Here is a 19,387-nt window from a genome sequence, read left to right as displayed (position 1 = left end):
ATAGAAATAACTAGAGCCTAATAAGATAGATAGATAGTTCTTGTAGAAAGCAACGTCTAATTAAAAAAGTAAGAGTATAACTTCTAGTAGAAGGTAGGCTTAGAGATTATAAATATAATAAAAATATACTAGTTATAGTGTAGCGCTTCTTTACAGAGTAAGATACTATTAAAGGCTTCTTTAGTAATAACCTAATAAGCCTAGTATAGACGTAAGTAGAATATATTATATAGATGCAGAAGTTCTAACGTAGGCTAGAGCTAGTAATAGTTAAAGGTAGTATACGCGTTATCTATATTGTAGAGAATATAGGTTACTAGACTTAATAGTTACTTAAGAATGTCTTCTATAAGCTAATAGTATTGTAAGTAAGGTATAGTTATAAGTAGTAACTCTAGTAGTAATAAAACTATCTGCTTAAAATAGACTTTAGAGCGTTCTATTTCTAACTACACTACTAGGTTGTATAGTAAGACTAGAGACAAGATTATTTAAGTTATAGCTACTAACTATAAAGTATAAATAGATGTAAATTGTATATAAGGTCTACCTAACTAATCTAGGAGAAGGTAAGGGCTATATACAACCCGGCACAGACCATCCATAGTCATGTGACACAGAGGGTCTGTCGTCTCTGCCATTCCATGTCACACCCAACTGGAAGCGCTTCAGCCCACGCGACCGTATCCTGGAAATGCGCAATCTGACGAATTCGAATGGAACGCTGATGTACCCGCTACATCTCCAGCTCGAGTCTCTGACCACAAAGGTACTATTCGATGAATGCAGTGGCAATGGCACGAAGCCGCGAGCCATTGGAGTCGAATACTTGCAAGGCAAATCCGTATACAAGGCCGACCCACGTCGTAACTCTTCCACCACTGGTACGCTGCACCAGGCTTTCGCCCGAAAAGAAGTTATCGTAGCTGGTGGTGCCTTCAACTCGCCGCAGATCCTACAGCTCTCTGGCATCGGACCCAAAAGCCTTCTCGAAAAGTACAACATCCCCGTAATCTCCGACTTACCAGGTGTGGGCCGCAACCTACAGGACAACTACGAGGTACCCATTTACGGGAACGCCCAAATCAGCTTCGCAAAGACACCTGATCCCAATGCACCGAAATGCACAAACGGATCACCCGGCGATCCATGTATCGAACTTTGGTACAATGGCCAAGGACCCTACGCGCGCGGCGGCACAAACTCAAACGCGTTCCTCCTCAAGACAGCCCATGCGGTCGAAGGCGAAAGAGACGAGCTAATGTTCGGCTTCACGGGTGGCTCCTTTACAGGCTTTGCGCCACCGACGTCTCAAAATACCACACGCTACCCTCCTACAACATTCTCGTGGTCCACCGTCAAAATTCATCCCCAGAACACTGCTGGATACGTCCAAATCCGATCAGCCGACCCGGTGGACACACCAGAAGTGAATATGAACTACTTCGTCGAGGGTGCAGAAACAGATTTAAACGCCATGCTTGACACCGTCGCTTTCGTCCGTAGAGCATTTGCTTCCACAGAAGCACCGGTCGGCCCTGTAACGCCCGTCTCTCCACCCTGTCCGCCTGCTGATATCCTCGAGACGGGCTACTGCCGTGACGTGCAGATCGATAGGGAGTGGATTCACGACCAAGTCTTTGGTCACCATCCCACAAGCACGAACAAGGTCGGCCCGGATTCTGATCCTATGGCTGTGTTGGACACGAGGTTGAGGGTCAGAGGGGTCGAAGGGCTGCGGGTGATAGATGCGAGTGCATTTCCTAGATGTCCGGGTGCGTTCCCGGCGGTTAGCACGTTTTTGTTGAGTGAGCGGGCGACGGATCTGGTGTTGGAGGATGTGGGCAAGTGGTAGGCTGGATGTTTGCTGTTGGGTCGCAAGGCTATACAGAGATGGTGCAAGCATTGCAATCACCATCCTACGAGCTTAACTGCGACAAAAGCGAATTGGATTCTCGAAGATTTACAGTACAGGCGAAGAGTAAACAAACCGCGAATCTCTCATCGAAGCAGTGGGAAAGCGGCATGACGGACGTTAAATCCAGAGCCCTGCATTAGCGTCTCTGACCCTACCTAACAGCTTTGATTGGGCCTACAGGGAGCTGGGTCTCCACAGTGCCCTCCCTGCCGCAATCGATGGATCTGTCATAGTTGCCTAACAAGGAAAGCCGTCCCTGTGGACAAGGCTTTGATTGGCACGACAGGGACAGAGAGATCCACACTGCCCTCACTGCCCTCACTGCCCTCACTGCTCTCGCTGCTCTCGCTGCTCTCGCTGCTCCCGCTGCCCTCCCTCCCTCCCGCGATCGATAGTCTTTGCATAGTTGCCTGATCGGGAAGGTCCCCCCGTAGGGCCAATCAGGGCCTCGCCCACAGGGCCGGCGGTCTCCACAGTGCCCTCCCTGCGGCGATCAATGGTTTTCGCATACCTGCCTAACCGGGAAAGACCCCTTGCCGACGAGACTCTGATTGGCTCCACAGGGCTGGGACTGGGAGACAACGTTCCCGCGGCCAAAAATTATTTGTCGCAAAGCGTCCAACCCCGAACGTGTCCGCCAAAACCACGCATTCCACAACAAACCTACGTAACCCCAAAGCGCCGAATCCAAACCGACTCCTGTAACGAAACCCACAAAATGAAGCTCCTCACCCTCAACTTCCTCACATGCGCCATCAAAACCTGCAAAACCAACCCCGCGTCCTTCCCCCTCCACCCCCGCGATGCCGAACTCGAAATCGTAGAAGCAGACGTCAACCTCGCCTTTCTCAAAAACATACTACCAAGGATCATGTGGGATGAATTGAGGGGGATATGCAGCGAGGTACGCGAAAGAAAATACACCCGTCAGGCGCGAAGCCCATGCGCATTGCGTCTCAGAGAGATACAGATGTTCCAAAACTTTTGAACAGCAAGCTGACATATGTGCGAATTATAGCTTGGTCTTCCTGAACTCCCCACTACAGCACCCACGCCCGCCGATCTCGTCGAACCTTCTTCTTCCTCCGCTTCAGCATTAGATACCACAGATGCGACACCAGCGGCCGCGACGGAAGAGATAGAAGAGGAGCCTAGCCAGACAGCGAAGGATCTGCACAGGATATTGCTTGAGACGTGTATACAAGAGGGCAAGCTGGTGTGCGGGGCGTGTGAGCACGAGTACGCGGTTAAAGAGGGGGTTGCGAATTTCTTGTTGCCGGGACATTTGGTATGAGTTGGGACGACTGAGATGAGGTCTCTTGGTTAGACATCGGAGTGCAAGTGGAAGATGCGTCTATCGAACAAGTACAAGCGCGACTGGAAGTCTATCGTAGACTTGGGCTGAAGAGGGTGTACAACACTATGATGCCGTGGGCACAGTATGAATGCTATGCGCCAACAGGGGAGAACGATGACCGTGAAAGAGGAATGGAGCTGGTCGGTGGGAGCGGTTACTTGATACCCTTTTGATTGCGTTAACCCACATACGGGGGAAAGCATTGTGCTGCACATGAATCTGAGGTCTCTGCGGCCTGTATCGCTTGCAGAAGCATCACCCAAGTCAAATGAAACATCGATGGAGGGCAACGCGTTCAAGAATTGAAGCTACACTTTTCCCTAGCCAAAATGGTATCTACGATATGCGCCCAAACACCCTTACAATGGCACTTCTACCAGCGAAAACCTTCAACTCTTACGAGCCGAGAGCGCGGTTAATCTGCACCCTCTTATCCTCGCCACCCGAGACAATGCCCACTGCACTATCCCATCTTACGCTGAAGACCTTCGCGCCCTCGCCATGGCTCTTGGCACTTTCGCGTCCTTGCCTGTAGATCGTGTACACACTCTCACCAGTCATTCCTTCTCCGACCTGTCCGCCCGTGCTGACATTCCTGAGATCCCAAATCTGAACGGTTCCGTCATGCGAAGCAGATGCCAGGTTGTACTCGGAAGATGGATCTGTGTCCAAAGAAACAACACCGTTCTTGTGGCCTCGTAGTGTCATGACACTGATTTGCGTGGCAGATGCGCGGGGGTCGACCAATGTGATGTGTCGTGCTGAGGTACCGGTTGCAAGCAGGTTTCGGGAGGGGATGGCGCATAGGGAGAGAAGCGAGTGACCGGTCGTTCGGGTGTCAACGCACGACTGGGTAGGCAGATCCCAAGTTTTGAGTGTGTGGTCGTGAGATGCCGAGTATGCGACTGTAGCATCGTCTGGTTTGAAGATGACGCTAGATACCGGCGAAGTGTGACCGCTGAATGTAGCCAGTGCTCCGCGAGCGGGGACCGTGCGATCGGGCTTTGAAAGCTTCTGTCGCTTGTTCGACGCAGCCGTTGAACTGGGCAGGAAATTCGCTGGCGCGACGGGGTTCTCCTTTGCGTTGCTCGAGAACAGCGAGATAGTGGTATCCGAGGAGGCGGAGAGAATGCGACTCGAAGGCGCATGGACTGCGACGTCTTCTACACCCCAGCGGTGGTTGAACAGCTCGAGAGCTGTGGTGATAGTCCTCGCATCATCGTCGTACTTGTAGACACGCACGGTATTGTCCAGCCCCGCAGCTACCATCTTCTTCTCCGACAACCATTTAGCCGTCTTCAAGCTTGTAATTCGACCACCGTTGTTGGGAGCCTCTGAAGTCGCCAAAACATCGCCCGAGGTATTCCACACTCTTAACAGTCCATCATAACTCGCGCTCAATATCCTTTCTTGCCCACTTTGCACTCCTGACAGGACATCCACGGCCGAAACCCAGTCGTCGTGTTCGAAGCTCGTGACGTTTAGCGGTGGCACCAAAGCCCTCGTGTATTCAACGTCCAGCGTCGATTCGGCATTGATACCATTTTTTGTGAGGAATTCGTCGATTGTGGTTCGGAGAAATTCGCCGTTGATCAGGATGTCAAAGGGTATGCGACTGCCGTCATCGCGGTGCAGGAGTTCGTTCACAAGTGTGGAAAGCTTGTGTCGAGTCAAAGCTGTGGGCGCATCCGCGTTAGCTCTGTATCTAGACGGACTGCGCAGCGCTTGGTAGCCTGAAACCACAGCAGCGTAGTCGCGATGGCTCGCATTTCTGCGCGATCATGCTGCAGTAGGTGGCTAGAGGGCGCGACCTGCGACTAGGCTTCTGATAGTTCTACTCACATGTTTGAACCAAGAGGATGTTCGGCTCTTCCGAAATCTGCAGAGCAGCATCGCGCGTTGTAAGGCGAATCTGCACCTTGGTCTCTGCGGCGTCGATATCCATGGCGTCGGCGGGTTTGGCGGTATATATTGATCGGTGTTGAAGTTACGAAGCTTAGGAAATTTTGGGATCTCGAACTTTTTTTCGAATCCGGTTAGCGCGGAAGCAGCCAGCCAGTCGGCGTTCGTGAACCTCCGCTCGTGGTACTATAGATCATATCTCTTCAGTAGTTCAATCTATCTAAAAAGTATCAAAGTCAGATGATAGTCGGGCATAGATTTTTGGTGTTTCAGAAGAATGACTGGAAACTGGGGTCAATCTATCAATATAGCACTACGCATGCACTCAAGAGGAAGATCGCTGTCTTATTTCCTTCACGAAGATTGTCATTTACTAAGTCATACTGGTTCTCCTGATCTCAGCAATAGCTCTTCTCCGGTGATCACTAGGCGCAAACAGAGCCTCGATCAATCCAATCACCTCTTCAGCTTCCATCTCCAACTTCAGCTCGCCGTCCGTCCAGAAGTATTTGATATCCGCAAGGCTGCTGTCCAGAATTTCGCTGAGATACTGGAACTTGAACCAGTTGGGCGTGTAGATACCGGCCATGTCTCTTGTTTCTCCGTTGCCATCCTCGGTCTGGAAGTGTTGGGATAGAGTAGCAAGCGAGACACAGTACCCGTGTAACTTCCTCGACTCATCTTCTGCAATATCTGACATGTCCTCGACATCGTTGATGAACTTTGTGAGAGCTGCTGACACCAACGAGCCAAGTGACTGATGTAGAGCGCTATGTGAAAGTACATTCTGCCACTGTCGCTTCACATCACCTATGCGATCTATCGTCGTAGCGATGGCGTCATCACAGACCGTAGCGAACGGAACGTTCGTACAGCCTTGGAAGCCTTGCGCATCTTCAAGATGATCCCGGATGATCTGTCTTTGTGACTCCATCTCGCGTCCGTATGCACGCTTTCCAAATCCGTCGATCGTCTTGATGTCAGATTCGATCAGCGGTTGGAGGCGTTTGGAAGGTCGCAAGTGCTGTGGCAATGTAGACAATTTATCTCTTTCAGCTTGTTCTTGAAGAAAGAGTCGCAGACGATCCGATAGTCGCTGGCAGTCGTTGTAGATGAGCATGTTACTGGCGATATCTTTTGAGTAATGCATCACAGCAGTAGCTCGGTACATTGCCAACAGGAGGCTCGGAATCGCATATAGACCCCCGCTCGCGGGTGCGATTGCAGACTTGACCAGCTCGGGTGAGTTCAGCGTGTCTACTTCTGCAATGACCTGCAAGATTATCTCCATTATGGCATCTGGGATCGCTGTCACTGTATATGTCTCTCGAAGGGTGACCTCCTGGTGCGCCGGCTGTTTTTGAGAGGCAGGTTTTCCGTTCGTATTCGGTTGCTCTGTTGTATGTGCTGCAGGCTTCGGCGTTGTGGTGGGTTTGGTATCAGCCTCGTCATCCCAATCAGCGCCCCAATCATCTGCATCCTCTGCATCAGCTGGCTTTTCTTTCGCTTCTTGCTCTTTGGGTTCATCTCCAATCACATCATCATCCTCACCCCAAGCACTCATATCTTCTTCTTCGATAGTCTCCTTCTTCTCTTCTGCGACATCACCCTCCTCGTCCCAATCAGCAGCCCAGTCATCCTCTTGTTCGTTGCCAGCATGCAATGCATCACCCTTTGAGATGACTTGCGTCTCGACCCGTTCAACAGTCTTCTTTTCTTGCACCTTTTTCGGAAACATCGTTTGTACTCGAGCGATCGCATCCTCTTTCTGTTTAGCAAGCCATATCTCGGCAGACTTATCTACCCATTCAGCTAGACGAATTTGGCCTGACCAGCCGAGCTCATCGAGATACTCCACAAAGCCCAAGACATATGAGAGCGTTTCTTGAAAATGTGGTATCCCGTCTGTTGATAATGGCACGGCAGGCAAAAGCAGATTCGAAATTAAACGAGAAGCAAGGATCGGAACGATCTTTGAGGACAGCGGAACGGCGATGCTAGGCGGTAGACGCGTGCTCAGGTACTCAGCAAGCAAGTGCATATCCTCCAAGGTAGCCTTGACCGCACCATCATTCACCGTGCCAGCACGTTGGATGACATCTTCCTGGATGTTGAAGGCGGACACAACGCGGTCGGTGCCTATAGCCAGTCGGGGAGCGATTATGATCTTGTCCAGGTCACGGCTCAAGCGGGTAACGAAGCTGTCAAGGAGACCCAACTTCGTAAGCGCTTCAACCGTTGTGTTGATATCGACTCTGGCCTCGCGTTCGATCGACTGGTGCAGCGAGATTTTATGATTGGTGTTGTCGACTGCAATCAGCCCGGTCCATGACTCCGTGACCGTCTCTACGATCGCTTTCTTCAGCTGCTCCTCCTTGTTCTTCAGCACGCCCACCGCTCTTGTAGTGGTGAACAGCCCAAGTCCCTGGAATGCGCCATCGGCATCTTCCAAAGTCTGTATGGCATGCATAACATGGCCATGTACAGCAGCATTTTGGGCAGAGTCGAGCAGGGTCGAGATGTCTCGAAGCTGCTCTACAGCACGTGCCAAGCTTTCGTTGTATGCAATTTCCGTGTGCAGTAGGCTGACCTTGCTTGCAGCATCCTGTACGCGGGCTGTATTCTCCTTTCCTGCCTCTGCTTGTTTTACAATCTCTTTGGCCGTTTCTTGCGAGCGTTTGATATCGTCTTGCAGCTTGCGTGCCTGTGCTATCCAGCCATCGACGTCGGGTGCGGCTTCTCTCGAGAGTTGGCGTACTTCGTCCTGGAACAACGGTCAGCGTTGCCTGGAGCACGCGCTACTTCAACACACCTTCGTCTCTTCTCGTGCTTTAGCGACTACCTCCAACAGCTTTGGAAGTGCGCTGGAAGGCACAGTTGCGGACGCGACATCCTGGTCCTGGGGAAACGCGCCATGCGCGGCTGATTGGAGCAGCGCGTCGCCTAGCTGCTCGTCCGAGACTTGCGAAGGCATTTTTAATCACGGGGTGATTGTCATGTCGATTGTAAAAAGGGATTGCGGCGGGATAGTTCGCAGGGCGTTCGCAACGTCGCAGGACCAACATTGAAGCTGCACGGACGTCCAAGCGACGTCAACTCCAGCGTTGCTGCCCCGCCACACTTACCCCGCCACGCTCAAGCCCTTGTGCTGAAGAAACAGGCACATGCACACGTGCGTTTGAGACAACCGCAGGTCGCAGCAGATTCATTAGGCGCAGATTTATCTAGTCAATCCGCGGTAGCAGCATCTTAGCGGCGCCGCAGCACTACTACCGGACAACTCGCCTCTCATATTGCCCTCCGTCATTCCCTCCTTCCTTGTTCGGAGTGGCTTTCTGCTCCTTGTACTCTGTCTCATCCTCTCGTAAGTCTTTGTCATTTTCATTTTACTGCCATCTCACCGTTACCCGGGCTGGTATGTAGGCTTGCAGATTCAGCCGCATAATCACTGGCCGCGGCTTGTAGGCTTGTAGAGCATGGGTATGCGCAATGCACGCCCCCGAAACCTAAGCCTGCTTTTCTCTTAGAGACCCCGATCGAATCGGTAGCGTAATTTCCTATATAATAGTGCGTTGGGCTACGCACAACAATTCAGCTAACACAGCAAGGGTAGTACCAATTCGGGCAACGCGGCCAGTGCCTGCGACTTCAGCACCAACAAAGGGTACACCTGCAATCTCACGCTATCAATTCCTTTCTCCTTCAACTTCGACATCATGGGGTCAATACAGCAGGAGTCGCACTTCAAGAAGCTGCAGCAGTTCGAGGCAAATTACGCCGACGCTACATTCACTCAGTATGAATCCCAACGGACGGGTCTTCGGGTAGTGGTAGTCGATCGAAAGGGTCCCAAGGTGTACGGGAATTTCGCGGTAGCCACGGAGATCCACGATGATTCGGGTGCACGTGAGTGGCATGGCTCGTGTTTCACATACTTCTACTGACTGACGTAGCGCATACCCTTGAGCATCTCTGCTTCATGGGTTCGCGGAAATACCCTTTCAAGGGCGTACTAGACAAGATCGCCACCCGATCGTACTCTGACACAAACGCATGGACGGATGTCTCCGAGACAGTCTACACTCTCTCAACCGCGGGTTGGGAGGGTTTTGCACAGCTGCTACCTATCTATCTAGACCACCTCATCGTCCCTACGCTGACCGATGCCGGTTGTTACACTGAGGTTCATCACATCGATGGCAAGGGAGAGGATGCAGGGTGAGTATCTTTCAACGCCTCCATGCTCCTAGCTAACGACCCAAGTGTTGTCTACTCTGAGATGCAAGGACGTCAGAACCTGCAGGGCGATCTCATGGATCTCCAGATGCGTCGCCTTCTCTACCCTGAAGGCGATGGCTTTCGTATGGAGACGGGTGGATTGATGGAGAACCTACGAGTCTCCACTGCGGAGCGTATTCGCCAGTTCCACCGAGACATGTATCAGCCCAAGAATCTACGAGTCATATTGATTGGAGAGGTCGATCATCCAAACCTGTTGGACATACTGGATAAATTCGAAGACGAGATCATCGACCGCGTACCGGCTTACGATGCGCCCTTCAAGCGTCCATGGGTCGAATCTAAGCGCACTCCACCCCTGAGCAAGACCATCGTTGACACAGTCGAGTTCCCAGAAGAAGACGAGTCAACAGGTGAGGTGCAAATCGCCTTCCTAGGGCCCGAGACTATCGACGACCTTGGAGAGACTGCCATCAACACACTGCTCAACTACCTTGCCGGATCATCTGTTTCGGTTCTAGTTAACACACTTGTCGAGAAGGAACACCTTGCCAGTATGGTATACTTCTGGTGCAAGGGACACACCGACATGATCATCTGGTGGACTCTATCGTCTGTGGAGACTGACAAGCTGGCTGATGCCGAGAAGCGTTTCTTCGAGGTTCTCAAAGAACACGCTTCCAAGCCCTTTGATATGAGCTACCTCAAGGACTGTCTTCATCGCTTCAAGCGCCAAACTCGATACATGTCTGAGATTGGCATGGATGAGTACAAAGACCCAATCATCAAAGATCATGTATTTGGTGACCGGAATGGTACTCACCTTGAAGATGCAATGGCCACTCTGGATGTATTCGACACACTTGACAAGTGGACTGAGGAAGAGTGGCGAGCATATCTGAACAAATGGATGGTGGATGCTCACCACGTTTCGATCCTAGGTAAACCTTCTAAGGCGTTATCAGACAAGATCAAAGCAGATGAGGTTGCACGTGTCAAGGCACAGCAAGAGAAGCTAGGCGAAGAAGGCCTGAAAAATTTGGCACAGAAGCTCAAGGAAGCCCAAGACGAAAACGACAAGCCTATCCCAGAGGAGATTATCGCCAGTGTCCATGTTCCCAGTACTGAGTCTATCCACTTCTTCGAGACTACAACAGCGCGTTCTGGTGTAGCAAGGAAGCTAGGAACTTCTGAGAACAACATCCAGAAGATTGTCGACAAAGATGAAAACGGCCTCCCCCTCTTTATCCACTTTGAACACATACCAACTTCGTTCGTACACTTCGGCTTAGCACTTGGAACTGCCTCGCTACCAACGGAACTCAAGCCTCTCCTCGGCGTATATCTAACCAACTTCTTCGCGACTCCGATCATGAAGGACGGAAAGCGTATCGAGTTCGAGGAGGTCATTACCAAGCTTGAGCAGGATACTATTGAGTACTCCATGGACCGTGGTACCGATATTGGAAGCTCTGAAATGATCTACATCCCTTTCATTGCGGAGGCCGACAAGTTCGAAACTGTTGTGCTATGGCTGAGGTCGATGCTAGTCGACTCCGTGTTCGACACCGAACGCGTGATTTCTGCAGTCAAGAAGATGCTCGCGGACGTGCCCGAAGAGAAGCGAGATGGTAATTCCATGAGCTTTGCAGTCGACCGCATGATCCACTACAATGCCGCATCAGCTGTTCGCGCGACTGGTACGCTTGTCAAGGGTCTCTACCTCAAGCGCATCCTGAAGCTACTCAAGACGGAGCCTCAGCAGGTCCTTGATAAACTCGAAGCCCTACGCAAGCACCTCCTAACTTTCTCCAATATGCGCGTCCTCGTTACCGCCAACCTTGAGACCCTACCAAACCCAGTGTCCACCTTCAAACACCTCACTGAAGCCTTCAAGCCCGGTCCAGAGCCAACCGTAAACCCAATCGACGACCGCAACGCGCTCCTCTCAGATATCGGTCGTAATCCAGGCGGTACACACTACATCATCCCCATGCCCATCGACTCCTCCTTCGCAGTCCTCACATCCAAAGGACCAAAAGGCTACACACACGCCCAGCTGCCACCGCTCATGGTCGCACTCGCCTATCTCGACGCCGTCGAAGGCCCCATGTGGACATCAATCCGCGGCACAGGCCTCGCCTACGGCAGCAACTTCTTCCGCGACCCCGAAACAGGACTGCTCAAGTTCCGCATCTCCAAATCGCCTAACGTCTTCGCTGCGTACAACAAAGCCAAGACGGTCATCAAGGAGTACGGCGACGGCACGCAGAAGTTTGAGAAGCTGGCGTTGGAAGGCGCAATTTCAAGTATCGTTCGCGACTTTGTTGATGAGCGCGCTACGGTTGTTGATGCGGCTAGGAGTTCCTTTATCGATACTGTCACGCGTGGTGTGGGCAAGGACTGGCAGGCTTGGGCGCTGCGTGAGGTGCGCAAGGTGACTGAGGAAGACGTGAGGAACATTTTGAATGAGGTTGTGTCGGGTGTGTTTGTGCCTGAGAAGACGGATCTGGTTGTGACCTGTGGTGGTATCATGACTGACGTAAGTTTCCCACCTGTCCTTGGATTCTGTGTTTTAATAAAAAGCTAACCATTCTGTACAGGGCCTCAAGAAAGACTTTGAGGCCGCAGGCTTCAAGATCGAGATGAAGCAGCTCACCGACTTCCAGGATGCGTATGGTCTCGAGGGCGAAGAAGATGACGAGGACGATGATGAAGAGGTATCAGGTAGCGACGATGATTCCGAAAGTGGCTCGGAGATGGAGGAATAGAGACTGGAAAGCCAACCCGAGTTCTACGCTCAGTCCGCCTGGTTCGCCACGGACAGTCAACGCCGAAGTAGTAGTAGCAACTGCAATGCAAACACTTCATTCAAGATCCATAAAGTCCCTCTCAAATATTCATATTCATACACTAGCGCAACAACCCCTCTCTCCAAAATAACAAAGCAACAAAACATCGTCGCCAAATATAGCCAAACCACACATCAATCATGCCAGATTGAACCCAAAGACGGCCCCTCAAAAGGTATTGTAAATCATCTCTCTCGTAAATACATACAAGGAAAGTAGGTATAAAAAAGACACCAAAGCTTAGACGCCGGCAATGCCTCTCTCGCCCCTAGCAGCCGCAGTCATAGATGTTGCGTATTCGAAGAAAGCCAGAATGTAGAAAGAGAGAGAGAGAGAAGGACTCTCGGCGTTCGAAGGTATCAAGGAGAGAAGGAGGGATTTGGGGGAATCACATACGAAAAAGAGAAGTCGAACGCGGTTGGGAACACACCCAGATACACACAAACGCCCGTTGGGTCAGGTGACACAATCGCCGAAAACGCCGCCCGCAAAACCCAAAGGGAAGCAAATTCCGAATCCTCGTTGTAATCCAACTGCTCATGAAACTGGCTAGCCAATCTATGCATCTTCGGGTAAAATGCGCGCAAAATGCTTTTCCCAAATCCATCCCACTGTCTTTGTTTGGTCGTCTTGATTTCGCGCGAGCCATAGCTCACCCTTCATGCCGATTACATCGAATATCTCGCCAGGCACATACACGAGGTATGGTATTCCGCCTTCGCGGCGATCGTGCGCAATGTTGAACTCGAAGAGACTGGCTGCCAGGAAGAGTACCTCTGGCTCGTCGGTATCGGCGGGTGTGGTGGGGAGGTCTTCGACGCTGCCACGAAGAGGCGAATCTGACATCGGTAGCGCAGAGTTGAAGACACCGGATGCGCGTGTGGATCCCGGTAATGATGGTGGCTGAGAGGTGGGCGCGGAGAATGTGTGGGTAATGGGTTGCGAGGGAGAGAGGAAAGACGGGCCTAGTTGCGGTGGAAAGTCGAATGCGTTGATGCTCAGCGGCGAATGCTCTATGTCTACCGCTCCGTCGAGACCCATGTAGTTATGGCTGTTGCGAGAAGGACCGGTGTTGCGACGCTCTTTGCGCACTATGGTAGAGTCACTGTTGTCAGACACAGGACTGAGTGCGCGTGCTTCCCGTAATGATGTAGGTCCAGGGCCAGCCCGACCTGATCCATTGGGTGGGTAGAGAGAGGGGTACGCTGGCCCTGCAGGGGATGAGCGTGGTGGGTTATCGAGACTCCGCGGATGTGATCGGGGTGCATAACCGCCGCTATTCCGCGTTTTCGAGTCAAGCATGGATGCTTCGCTCCCGATAGATTCAGTACGACGCGACGATGAGTTGCGGGACGAGCCGCCGCCGCCGTCGGAAGAGAGTGTTGGAACAGGAGACGTCATGTTGGAAATGTCGACCAGGAGATTCCTGTTAATGATGCCCAATCTGTTCGCAAGATCCTGCATCGGCTTGTAGTCCGAGTGGAAGCGTTCGACGTACGATTCGAGGTCGTATCGAAGAGATGTCGTGTGTTGCGGCTCGCTCTCAAGCAGTGGGAGAATTTTCTTCGAGCAAGTCTTGTACCAGTCCTTTTGCAAACACATGAACAGAGTCATGAGCGTGCGCATAAGACCCTTTGTTCTTTCATACAGAAGTGGTAGTTCGTGTTTGAGTGTGTCGTTGATCGTGCTGAACTTTTTGGATGACTCCTCTAGGTCCGGGTCGACCTTTTCGCCACGGTCAAGTGCTTGTTTGTGCTTGACGTAGTATAGCAGGTACTTTTTGCGCTGCTCGATAGTCTTCTGATACGACACCCACATCTCCCAGAGATCGCCGACGGGTTTTAGGACACGGCTTCGAACGGCAGCTTTCTGTGACATGGTTAGCGGTATATAAGCGGCGTGATGCTCAGATACTTACGTGATCTTCCAATGCCTTGTTCTGCAGCTCGAAATGAGCCATTGCCCATTTTCGCCATGTGCTCTCAATCTCCGGATACACGGATGGCGCCACCTCGCAGACAGTGATGAAGCCCAAAAACACGATGTTGAGCTGAAGGTAATGCTCGGTGATCGAATCAAGATACTGTTCAAAATCGCGAATAACGATCTGAAGCTGGAAAAAGTGCCCACCGAACTTCTGTTCTTTCGACTTGTAGTCCTGGTCCTTGAAAGTCTTGTCGGCTTCGTCGTACGCTTTGCTCTTGTCGACCTTAGGAATGAAAGCCTTGACAAAAGTCTTGCCCAGGCCGCTCTTCTTCTCTTTCTTGCCCTCCGAGGCAGCAGCACGGAAGGTATCAGAACGGGCTTTGGCCTGATTGATGCGCTGACTCATTGCTCTCAACTCTTCGAATGCTTCCTTGATCTTCGGTAGATCGGGATGGTCCGGATCGGTGATCTCTTGCAAGGACTGAAGGATCAACGGATACTTCAACAAGCGTTGACACGGCTTCAGCAATAGAGAGTCCAGATCCCACGCTTGGGTCATGTTTTCCACTTGCTCGAAGCAAGCAGTAACCCATCCAGATAACGCCTCATTTCCTTGATTCTTCTTGATGAAAGCGCTGGCATTGTCCTGATTCAGGAAATATGTCGTGTAAAGTCTTTCCATCTTCTCCTTGTTGTCCAAGAAGACTTGACCAATGGTGGTCAATCGATCGTTCTCCAGAGTGCAATTCTCAAACTGATTCGGCGAGTCTTCAGATGGTCGCCGAGCATGCATCGGTGATTCTCCAGAATCGTGCGATTTACCATCAGAGGAGTCACGGTTCCAGGGTCCGGTTGGAGGTGGTATCTCATAGTTGACGATGGGCTTTGCAGCCTTCTTGAATGCACGGAACAGAGACAAAGAGAACTTCTCCAGTTCTTTGCAGTTGCTGAACAGCAACCTCTTCTCCTTTTCACTCATCATATTCTGTGCGGTCGCCTCGAAGATGTTGTGCGCGATCATCATATCTATGCAGAATTGATGTTCTGTTGTAAGCAGCTCTTCCAGCGTGCGATATCGCTTTATCAAAGCTTGCCTGGCAGGATCAGGTTGGCCGTCTTCACCTTTCTCGGCTTCACTTGGCAGATCAATAGTACTCTCGATAGGCTGTGGGGTACCGTATCGATCCTCAAGACTCTGTTCTTGAACGTGAAGGACAGGAGTACGTGATCGTGCGGGATGCATTTCGAACTTGTCGTCGTTGAGCAGGGGGCGTGAAAGCTGTTGATGTTGTGGCGCAACGTTGTAGGCATTTGGGCGAGAGGAGAGTTGTTGGTCGATGGATGGGTTCACGGGTGGGGGCGGTGGTGAATAGTTGGGACGGGGAGGCGCCGGAAGTGAATGCGGCATACTGTGCTGTAAGTCAAGTCCGAGTCCGCCATTCGTCCAAGCAAGTTGTGGGAGCTCAATGCGGTTGGTTGCGACAGATTTGTGCTCATCCGTTGAGGTTCGTGATAGCGCGTTGTGAGAAGGGTCTCCAGAAGAACTGCCGGAATGAGACGCATCCTCCTGGATGGTCGTGGTGGTGGAACCTGCTGAATTTTGTGAGTAACGTCGCGAGGACGAAGTATAGATGATTGCCGTGCCGCCGCCATCAACCTCTGGCGATTCCTGGTGCAGCTGTGGTGTGTATGAATCCGGGCGTGACGGGGACGCCACTCTCATGGGCTCGCGCCTCGACTTGTCGTGTTTTGAGCCATTGGCGTCACTTAACAGTCGAGCGAGATACGTCTCTGTAGACTCTTTCGAGGCCCAATCTTTGTGCTGTGCAATGACGGGCGAGACCTGCTGCACCCTTTCCTTCGACACCGACGCCAACTCTGGGGAGATAACCGGCGATTGATGGTACATGTTCAAGACTGAGTTTACGACGCTGTACGTCTCCGTGTTCAGCGTCAGCGATCCGAGTGTTCTATAGGGACCAAGGCTGGCAGAGTCATCCGGATACAGCGTGTCACGCTTAGGAAGCGAATCTCCTGGCGATCCTTTTGTATCGTGGCGAGAGATGGATGGCATATCTCTAGCATCGTGTGTTTGATCAGAACTATACCCATACGATAGAGCCTGAAGGCCTGCGCTGAAGCTTTCGGAGTCGGGCTCCCATGAATGTGACGGCGGCTCCTCGCTGAGCATAATGGGTATTGATTCCCGAACGCCTAGCTCTGACTGCTCCATTTCAGGGGATTGTGGAGCAGGCCGCTGTGGGGGAGGAGCAGTCCTCTGCGGAGGCGGGTGGAAGACGTGCGGTTGCAAGAGCTGGTGGTCCAGCTCCTGGTGTGCGGTCGGCGGCGTGAGAACAAAGCTTCCTGGAAGCCCTAGTACAGGCGATTCGTCGAAGTCGGTCACGGCTGATGCTGGCTGCTCGAGCGGCGGTACCGTTAGGCTGGACGTCTGGAGGCTCAGACGCTGTTGTTCGGGCGAGGGTGACGAGTGCTCGTCGCGCGACATGCGCTGGCCCTGCGTCTGCGCACGGGTCTCATGGGATTGCTCGATTTCGGCAACGCCAGGCAGCCCCGCGAGTTGCTCTTGGGGCGGGTCGAAGCTGCTCGCGAGTGGGAAGTACTCCTGCTCACCATGGGGGCCGGTGCCTGTGGAGTGGGAAGCGGGCGAGGGCTGGAGCGGCTGGCGTTCTCTCGAGTTGCGCAGGCGAGGCGACGTCGGGTGCGGCGGGGCATTGACGACAGCGGACACACTTGGTCCGCTCCTGGCACCCAAGGGCGACTTCCCTCGCTCGCGATATCCACGGTAGGCTAATGCGGGGAGCGTGGACTGGTCTGTGCCCCGGGAGACTGGAGCGACAGCCGCTGCAGCCAGTACCCTGTCCATCCGGGTGGGCGAGGCGCGGTTGCTGTGGTTCATGGCGCGGGTTGGGGTGTACTTGACGGAGCGCGTCGACGAGTTGGAGTCGGAGCCGGCGCTCAAACGCCGTGTCGCTACGGGTATCCTCGAACGCGGCGTGTGTCGTTGGGGCGACCGTGCAGGAGTTTGTTCTTGCGCATGTGCGCGCGCGGCGTGTTGCATGTCGTCGGCGAAGGCTGAGGTCGCCGCGCTGGCAGAGCGGCCATGGTGCGGGCTGGTGAAGGCGGCCGCGGGTGGTGCAGCGTCGCCGTGCGTGTTGTCGAGAACGGGAATCCCGAAGCCTGGCGAGAGCACGTCCTGTCCCGTCAGCACTTCGCCAAACAGCTGCCGCCCGCTGGGTGCAGACGCCCGATTCGGCGAGGCCACCTTCTTGGGCGTCGACGAGACGTGGTGGTCGATGCTGCTCCGGCTGCCATTCGTGCGGCGCGCGTTGCGAGGCGATGCCGGGGCGGGCTGGGGCCTGTCTCGCGGCTTGAGGTTGTTGAACTTGTGCGGCCCGTACGAGGCCTCTTTGCTCGGGCGTGCAGCCGATGCTGTCGACGAGATCGAGGCATGCGCACGCCGGGCGACGTCGTGCGTGCCCGCCCCAGCCCGGCTCGGCGTCCTGGAGCGAGAGCGCACGGCAGGCGACGTCGCCGTCGAGCTGCTGGTGGGCGACTGCTCGAAGCGCTCGGCGAGGGCCCTCACTTTGTTGGAGACCTGGGGGGAGGAGCGAGTGGCCGCGGGCGGCGATGCAGGATTCGAGGCAGACCTCACGGCCGCTTTGGAGGTGGAGCGCGCGCCGTTCGTCATGGGCTGCCGCTGCCGCGCTGCGGGCATGTCGAGGCCGCGTTGCGGTGAGGGAGGTGCTGCTGCGTGCTCGGTCGTCGTGGTGTAGGCGGAGTAGTAGTGCTCGGGCGAGGTTCCCACGTCGTCGTCGGCATGGTCGAGCTCAGTCGACTGCAGCCAGTGTGAAACGGAGAGGCCGGGGTTGTATGCATATTCATGCGCTTGATCAGAATCCATATCCCATAGTCGGCGAGCGCAAAGGCGCAAAAGCAAGGCAGCGCCAACGTTGTCGGAGGAGGTGGGCCAATCTCGAGCAACAAGGGTTGCCAACGCAGACTCGCCGGCTCTCGCGCAGAGGGCGTCTGGGCCAATGACAGTCTCGAGGCCGGTGCTGCCCCAAGTCGACGAGTTGATATGTTTCAGCCTGAAAAGCAAGCGGAAGGGTTCCCGATACGGCGCGCTTGTGGGAGGTTCTGAACTGGCTGTGTCAGATCAACAACTGAGCCCACACGGTACATCTAAACTCCGTCGTTACCATGCAGCTAGGAAGCGGGATACCGGCGCCGCTCTCGATGGGGCGGCGCACGACGACGGCCTGGCCTTTGCATCTGGCATTTACATGGAGCAACCCGATATCTTCGACGTATGCTGTCCAGATGGTTTGGGCCAAGATGGAGGATCAACATGCTCTTTCGCGGCCTGCTTATCCATCCGTGCTTCTCGATGCTATGGGATGATAGCATCCCGCTTCCCCAGCCCGTAGCTCTACCAGTACTAGCGGATCGTGCTAGCCCTCGTTCCCAGGATAGCCGTGTTTTGCGTCCCAGGGGTAGGTCGATCTGTAGATGCAGCTGACCTAATGGCGCTCTACCAGACAGTCGTTCCAAGATTACTATACAATGGCATGCAGGTTTACCATGGCCAGGATGATGGGGTTTGGCACAATGTGAGCTAGTCGCAAACAGACCTGTGGACATGGCAGCATCCATGCTATACTCACAAAGAGCATCGGGACACCAACAACTTCGCTGAGGCGTGCAGCATTGGAAGTTTATAAAATGAACGTAGCATCTTATATGCAGCTGACATAAGATGTGTACCTAGGTAGGCGAACTCTACGAGGGACACTCTGAGACAAGTGAAGGTACCAGTGTCTCAAAGATATAGACATTTCGACAAGATGATGAGGTGATTTTGCTTTGACGACCCTGTAGGAGAGGGCACCAAGGGGCACTTGCTCATTCGAGTTCCGCATCGTTCATTATCTTTCCCGCCCTGAGGCGTTTAACTGCAGCGTACATCCCAGCATCTGGTCAGGAAGCCCGACACATGGCTCGTGTGGCTGAAATATCTCTGCTTATGCAGATCTTCTAACGGAGCCGCGCTGTCAAATGCACAGCCAGTATGTGGCGATGTCGCATCGCACATTTCGTAGTGAGCATGCAGTGTCCGAAGAGGCTATGCCCAGGACTGCGTCGCTACCGAGAGACATCACATCCATGGAGAAG

At 53.2% G+C, this 19,387-nt stretch overlaps 6 protein-coding genes across 6 annotated transcripts; 3 read left to right on the top strand and 3 right to left on the bottom strand.

Annotated features, from left to right (window-relative positions):
- Positions 1–694: 694 nt before the first annotated feature.
- J4E79_008387 (uncharacterized protein) lies at positions 695–1,855 on the top strand (the record flags this gene model as incomplete). Its single annotated transcript, XM_049357244.1, has 1 exon — positions 695–1,855. One exon carries the CDS (start codon positions 695–697, stop codon positions 1,853–1,855), a length of 1,161 nt encoding a protein of 386 aa, XP_049208142.1.
- Positions 1,856–2,636: 781 nt separating this feature from the next.
- On the top strand, positions 2,637–3,212 carry J4E79_008386 (uncharacterized protein; the record flags this gene model as incomplete). The annotated part of the gene is made up of 2 exons (XM_049357243.1): positions 2,637–2,822; positions 2,937–3,212. The coding sequence occupies 2 exons, from the start codon at positions 2,637–2,639 to the stop codon at positions 3,210–3,212; spliced, it is 462 nt and encodes a 153-aa protein (XP_049208141.1).
- A 459-nt stretch (positions 3,213–3,671) lies between these two features.
- Positions 3,672–5,220, bottom strand: YTM1 (ribosome biogenesis protein ytm1; the record flags this gene model as incomplete). The annotated part of the gene is made up of 2 exons (XM_049357242.1): positions 3,672–4,951; positions 5,118–5,220. The coding sequence occupies 2 exons, from the start codon at positions 5,218–5,220 to the stop codon at positions 3,672–3,674; spliced, it is 1,383 nt and encodes a 460-aa protein (XP_049208140.1).
- Positions 5,221–5,550: 330 nt separating this feature from the next.
- J4E79_008384 (uncharacterized protein) lies at positions 5,551–8,151 on the bottom strand (the record flags this gene model as incomplete). Its single annotated transcript, XM_049357241.1, has 2 exons — positions 5,551–7,941; positions 7,990–8,151. 2 exons carry the CDS (start codon positions 8,149–8,151, stop codon positions 5,551–5,553), a joined length of 2,553 nt encoding a protein of 850 aa, XP_049208139.1.
- A 742-nt stretch (positions 8,152–8,893) lies between these two features.
- Positions 8,894–12,187, top strand: J4E79_008383 (uncharacterized protein; the record flags this gene model as incomplete). The annotated part of the gene is made up of 4 exons (XM_049357240.1): positions 8,894–9,083; positions 9,131–9,395; positions 9,441–11,958; positions 12,020–12,187. The coding sequence occupies 4 exons, from the start codon at positions 8,894–8,896 to the stop codon at positions 12,185–12,187; spliced, it is 3,141 nt and encodes a 1,046-aa protein (XP_049208138.1).
- Positions 12,188–12,826: 639 nt separating this feature from the next.
- On the bottom strand, positions 12,827–18,116 carry J4E79_008382 (uncharacterized protein; the record flags this gene model as incomplete). Its single annotated transcript, XM_049357239.1, has 2 exons — positions 12,827–14,137; positions 14,187–18,116. The coding sequence occupies 2 exons, from the start codon at positions 18,114–18,116 to the stop codon at positions 12,827–12,829; spliced, it is 5,241 nt and encodes a 1,746-aa protein (XP_049208137.1).
- Between the last annotated feature and the right edge of the window lie 1,271 nt (positions 18,117–19,387).

Source organism: Alternaria viburni (assembly GCF_023758015.1).
Source record: "Alternaria viburni strain BMP 2772 chromosome Unknown scaffold_20, whole genome shotgun sequence".
NCBI classification, from domain to species: domain Eukaryota; kingdom Fungi; phylum Ascomycota; class Dothideomycetes; order Pleosporales; family Pleosporaceae; genus Alternaria; species Alternaria viburni.
This window is presented reverse-complemented; position numbering and strand designations above follow the sequence as displayed.